This window comes from Augochlora pura, chromosome 7 (genome assembly GCF_028453695.1).
Source record: "Augochlora pura isolate Apur16 chromosome 7, APUR_v2.2.1, whole genome shotgun sequence".
In the NCBI taxonomy this organism is placed as follows: Eukaryota; Metazoa; Arthropoda; class Insecta; order Hymenoptera; family Halictidae; genus Augochlora; species Augochlora pura.
In genome coordinates, this window is record NC_135778.1 from 8,012,813 (window position 1) to 8,018,891 (window position 6,079).

The following is a 6,079-nucleotide window of genomic DNA, read 5'->3' on the forward strand; positions in this document are numbered from 1 at the left end:
TAATCTAATAATTTTTTAATTTTTAACCTTAACAATTACTTATACTAAACATTGCTCACAATCATCAGGAAAAATTTCCAAAAAATTTTCCAACATCTTCAAATCTAAATCCACCTAAATTTATCCTCCATTTAACAATTAACAGACGTTTATTCGTTTCATTCCGGCTTCTCCGCTCGACCATGGTTTCCATATCAATCATCGAAGCATCTTGGGCCCTGCATGAAAAATGCATCCGCCGTCGACGGGTTCAGCAGGTGACGGTCGGCCAATTGGCCTGCTCGAAGTTTCTGTATTTCGCGCATACGTCGACCGCCCCGTAATAAAACGGAAGCTGAACGATGTTGATGTCGTAATCGGAATTGACCAGGACCGCGTTCACCGTCGGTATGTGCAGCTTGTTAGCCAGGTCGTCGTCTTGAAACTCGCCGGTGATCGGGTTCAGAAGGGCGCAGCGGGTCTTCGCGAGCACGCACGCGGTCGTGTTCACGAACAATTGGGCCAGCTTCACGTCCGTGTTCGTGAAGTTCGGGAATATACGGATCGCCTCGTCGACACATTCTCTCACCTGGAGGAGATACACCCGGAAACGTTATCGTTTTGGCGACACGTCCGGCCGCCATCTTCGACGTATTCGTTACTTTGTGAATTTGTAAATTGGTAATTTTGCAAATTTGTGAATTTGTAAATTGGTAATTTTGAGAATTTGTGAATTTGTAAATTGGTAATTTTGCGAATTTGTGAATTTGTAAATTGGAGACTGTGAATTTGTAACTCGGTAAATTTCTAACTTTTTGAATTTATAAATTGGTAATTTTGTGAACCTGCAACTTTGTACATTTGTAAATTGGTAATTTTGTGAATGTGTAACTTTGTACATTTGTAAATTGGTAATTTTGTGAAGTTGTAACTTTGTACATTTGTAAATTGGTAATTTTGTGAATTTGTAACTTTGTACATTTCTAAATTGGTAATTTAGGTTAATTTGTAACTTTGTACATTTATGAATTGGTAATTTTGTGAATTTGTAACTTTGCAATTTTGTAACTTTGTAACTTTGTAAATTTGTAATTTTATAAATTTGGAATATTATAATTTTGTAAATTTGAAGCATTATTATAACTTTTTAAATTAATAACTGTGACGTTTTGTAAATTTGTAACTGTGCAACTTTTGTATATTTGAAGCTTTGTATCTCTGTGAATTTGTAACTCTATAATTTGTAATTACATAACTTCGTAAATCTGTAATTTTGTAACTTTTGTAACTATAGTTTTGTAACTTTGTAAATTTCTAACTTCAAAATTCTTTAAATTTGTAACCATGTGATTTTATAATTTCATAGCTTTGATCGATAAATATTATACAAAAACATAATACAATAGACACCTGTGCAGTAAATATACAGTAAATAATACAGCAAATACTAAATATACAATAAATACATCCTAAAAACATCCTAAAAACATCCCCATGCCATTCAACAAACAACATAACCTACAAATTCAGAGAACGAATAATTCCCTTAAACCCATCATGCAAGACGCTTTTTAGAGTAGAACTACCATAAACGAGTCACAAATTATTCCATCACACTATCCTCTTCAACATAACCAATTAATGAACAAAACCAACTATACTTTCAACAAAACAATAATGACACCCCTTTCTATTCATTTCAGATCACTTTCTAACAAAAGAACCGATCCACGAACTGTTTCGAGCAAGTGTCCCATTCACGGTAGTTCTCTCCCCCCTATAAATTATTTGCCAATTAGTGTAAAGCACTTACCGAAGCCCGTGGACTCATGCATCAGTTCCGTTCAAGTATATCGTACACTATGTACAGAATGATTACAGGAGTTGGTGGGTAGCGCATATATTCAGTGTGTCCCGAAAATTGTAGTACAACCGGGCAGGGGGTGATTCTACATCGATAAAGAAGAAAATATTTTGGTATAACATTTTTTCATCCGGAGCTCCGTTTTCGTGATAATCGACTTCAAAGTTCGCTCCAACTTGTAAACGATTTAATACAATTTGCTTGTCGTCTTATATTTTATTCTTTTTTACTACTTACTATTACAATGCTACAATAATTGGTGAAAATGTCCTCCTCGCTGTTACATAATTTTTCGAATGCCTCAGTAATCTTATGTTTGAAATGTGTAACATTTGAAATATCGTTCATGCTATAAACTTTTTTCTTTGATATGACCCGATACAAGTTGAACGAACTTTGAAGTCGATTATCACGAAAACGGAGCTCCGGATGAAAAAATGTCATACCAAAATATTTTCTTCTTTTTTTATGTAGAATCATCCCGTGCCCGGTTGTACTACGATTTCCGGGACACCCTGTGTATGCATGTACAAGTGTATATCAGGAAGTTTTACGAAGTTTTCGGCGTTATCGATTGCCGTCTTGGATCGATAGGCTCCGCTCCAGGCCTGACGGTGTTCGCCTCGGTGTCCCGTTCCCATATCACGCAAATATTTCGCGCTATTTGTTTATACAGTTTCCGGTATATGAAAGAAGTTTTCCTCGTCCCGGTCCTACGGCCTGGCGGCGTTCTCGGCTTCGCACGCGCGTCCTGTTCAATATTTACGGCCACTCTTTCTCTCTTTCTCTAGCTTTCTTTTTCTATGTTTTTTTTTTATGTACATTATTTACATCGAGGCCGCAGCACAAATTTAAAAATAATTGGCAAGGTGGAACGAGAGTAGTATAGATGCTTCGTTATTCTTCTATGCTTCGCGATTATGCTAGTTGGGGGTTGCTATGTTTTCAGGGAGGGCTTGAGTGAAATAGTTGAAATATTTAAATAAATGAAATAGAAGAATTGCAAGAATGTTTGGGCAAGGTTGCTATTTTTATGAAGAATGTGTATAGTCGGTGTACGAATTATTTCAAGACTCTACGAAATGGAGTATCCTTTTTGCGATTAGGTCAATGATCTACAGGTTTTGATTATTTATTTACTTTTTTTCAATTTATCAAGGTTTGAAAAATTGTATTGTACTTGGCTAACACGACGGAGGAATTTAAAAATTATATCTTTTCAATATTCTTATCTGAGTCTACAGTAAAAATTTTAAAAAGTGCATATTGTTGATCTAGGTAAATATTACACACGATAAAAAAATAGGTAAGTTTTCAGTAAAAATCACTGCGATCTACGAAATACAATTTCGAAATTTCCTTTGTAGATTTAAAGTCGAAGAAACAATTTTCTAATTCTATCATACCAATCAATTGCAATATTTAAAACAAATTTAACAACCTAAAAAATCGTTAATAAATTGTTAAACAGTCCCTATTTAATCCCTCTAACGTCCAAATAAGATGTTTAGGTCACCGACCTAATCGCTCAGAAATAATACCCGCGTAGTATAATTTGTAAGGGCCACGAATACTTTTCGCGTCGACTGTACATTCGCGGTCTCCTCGCCTCATCGTGCAGAGAAATTGGCGGGAAGTCGCGGAGCAACGAGTCACCTTACCAAATTGTCCTTGTTCACCTGGCGGATGCACTCGAGGAAGGTGCAGTAGATGGTCGTCGGGTTGGCTTTCGTGTTCAGCGTGCTGGTGGCGTTCTGTCGTCAGAATCGTTTGATGATACGAACAAGAAACAAATACAGCGGCGTGAAGAATCTCTAATCTCACGCGCGCGCGCTTACGTTCAGGTATTGTTGGCAGTGCGCGTAATCGGTGTTGTTCAAGTACAAGTCGGCGCAGCTGGACATTGCCACCAGCATGGGGAAGCTAAGGGGTTGATTGCTGGCCTTGAAGAAGCATCCGTAGCAGGCGTCCTGGCGTATCGCATCGGAGCCCTGCGACTCGTTGCACAGCTGGTTCAACAGCTCCGGGATTCGTACACTGCAATCACCGGATGCGCGTCGCACTTTTCACGATCACTTTCAATCAAATCAAAATATAATGAAAGGGAAATAGAATACAGTAAAATGCAGTAAATTGGATCTGAATAAAATGAAATTAAATAAGAAATGGTATATAAATAAAAATAGAATAAAATAGAAAATAGAATACAAATTAAAATACAATATTATAGGAAATGAAATAAAATAAAATAGAGAACAGAATATAAATAAAAATAGAATATAAATTAAAAGGCAATATAATTGAAAATAAAATACAATAGAATCAAATGGAATAAATTGAACCCAAATAAAATAAAATAAAATAGAAAATAGAACATAAATTAAAGTACAGTATAATAGAAAATAAAATAGAAGGTGGAATATAAATAGAAATAGAACAGAATGTAAACTAAAATAAAATAGAGTAAAATACAATAAATCAAACCCCAATAAAATCAAATGAAATAGAAAATATAACATGAATGAAAACAGAATAAATTACAATAATCAAACCCAAATAAAATACAGTAAATTAAACGCAAATAAAATACAGTAAATTAAACACAAATAAAATACAGTAAATTAAGCACAAATAAAATAGAATAACTTAAACTCGAATAAAATGCAATAACCGAATCCAAATAAAATGGAATAACTTAAGCTCGAATAGAATGGCATAAATTAATATCATTGGCATGATCGTCGTAACGAAGGGATAGAAACACCGCGATAAGAATCAGGGTAGTACTGTTTAACGGGTGTTAGAGATCCAAAGAGCTTCGAGAGGCCCTCGTGCACAAGCGGTTCAACGATATCGACACGAAAAGTCGCGAACAACGTTAGAACTGCGAAGCTGCGTGGTTTCACCATCGTTGCACGGCACTCATCGGTTATTTGACCGGATATTCGGTTCACGCCGTACGTTATATACCAGAGATGTATCCGATAGGCGCGCGCTGGACGTATCACTTCCGGCAAGGAGGATCCGCTTTCTATATTTTCAAAGAAAACCGCGCGGAGTCCAGTGTTTCGTAACGGTCATTGTTCCTCCATCAGTTCCTGTGACCGAATCGCCATTTATATCTCGACGCGTGGCCGTCGAGTCTATTCATCGGGCCCGGGGGTATTTAATAAACTTTATTCATAGTTGGGGATTCATTTCACCGTAAAGTAATATTTGATATTTTTCATTATAGAATTCTACGAAATTTTGAAATAGTTTTACATTACAGTTTATTATTTATTAAGTAGCTTTTATGGGCGAAGTTGTTAGTACAAGGTAATACTGTGATATCTTAATTATAAGAGGGGGTAGTTTATTTAGAAAATAAGAATTTGTATCTTAATATAGTTGTAATTATTAGATTTCGTGATATTTTTACGAATTTCTTGGAAAAGAAGGCAATGGTGTATTAATATTAGAAATTTAAGTATTATTGTATGCGAGTGGAGGTGTTAGTATAATATAGCACTCTATCTTAAATTACTAAATTTAAAATGTACAATTTTTTCCAGGCTGTGCTAAGTTTATTTAATTACTTTTAGATGACTAGCCTAATTAAAAATGAATTTCCGTTTAATTTTGCCATTACTTAAAATGACAGAACAAATAAATAATCGCGTGTTTCAACTGTTATATTTAACAGAAATTAAAAACAGCATCTAGCAGATTTTTTAATAATTTATACGCATCAACAATTGAGTTGCGAACGCTCCCAAAAATCGGAGTTTCGTCATTCCAATTAAAACAAAAATTAAACAAAATCTAACTTATCCTCTAATATATTATTCCTTTGCATCATCTAAAAACAATTCGAAACATTCAGCGGAATTTTAATCGAATCGTTTGAAAAATTGTCCACGCGTACAAATATATATTTGCCTCTTGACTGTAGCTGAACGTTGCCTGTAGCACCTCTCGTCATCAATGGTGAAGTATCGCGACAGTTATGCGCGCCGTGTCAGACGGATAAAGCGGCGGCGCCCATCTTTAATTTTGTACAGAATTATTAACTCGCCGTGCTCGCGGCATAATGGTTCTACAAAATCGGAGAAGAAACGCAAAGACCCGTGCACAATGGGGCTGAATCATCCTGTCCGCGCATGAATGGCGCAATCTACTAGCCGGCAGCCTTTTGAATAAAGAGAGCTGCAGGTGTTCTACCGTTCCTCTTATACGGTTCTCATATTCCGTAGA

General features: G+C 35.8%; 1 protein-coding gene across 1 annotated transcript; it reads right to left on the reverse strand.

Moving 5' to 3' along the window:
* Nucleotides 1–250: 250 nt before the first annotated feature.
* On the reverse strand, nt 251–5,807 carry LOC144473480 (uncharacterized). Its single transcript, XM_078187372.1, has 5 exons — nt 5,765–5,807; nt 4,631–4,874; nt 3,682–3,880; nt 3,505–3,597; nt 251–568 (listed from the first exon to the last, which is right to left on the reverse strand). Exons 1-5 carry the CDS (start codon nt 5,805–5,807, stop codon nt 251–253), a joined length of 897 nt encoding a protein of 298 aa, XP_078043498.1.
* Nucleotides 5,808–6,079: the final 272 nt, after the last annotated feature.

What these genes read in the sequence shown, in the direction of transcription:
- LOC144473480 (XM_078187372.1), bottom strand. Translation starts at nt 5,807, where the DNA reads ATGACGAGAGGTGCTACAGGCAACGTTCAGCTACAGTCAAGAG. An exon ending in CGTTCAGCTACAGTCAAGAG is followed by an intron (nt 4,875 to 5,764) that starts GCAAATATATAT and finishes TTGAAAATATAG; the next exon opens with AAAGCGGATCCTCCTTGCCG. An exon ending in TCTCTAACACCCGTTAAACA is followed by an intron (nt 3,881 to 4,630) that starts GTACTACCCTGA and finishes CGGTGATTGCAG; the next exon opens with TGTACGAATCCCGGAGCTGT.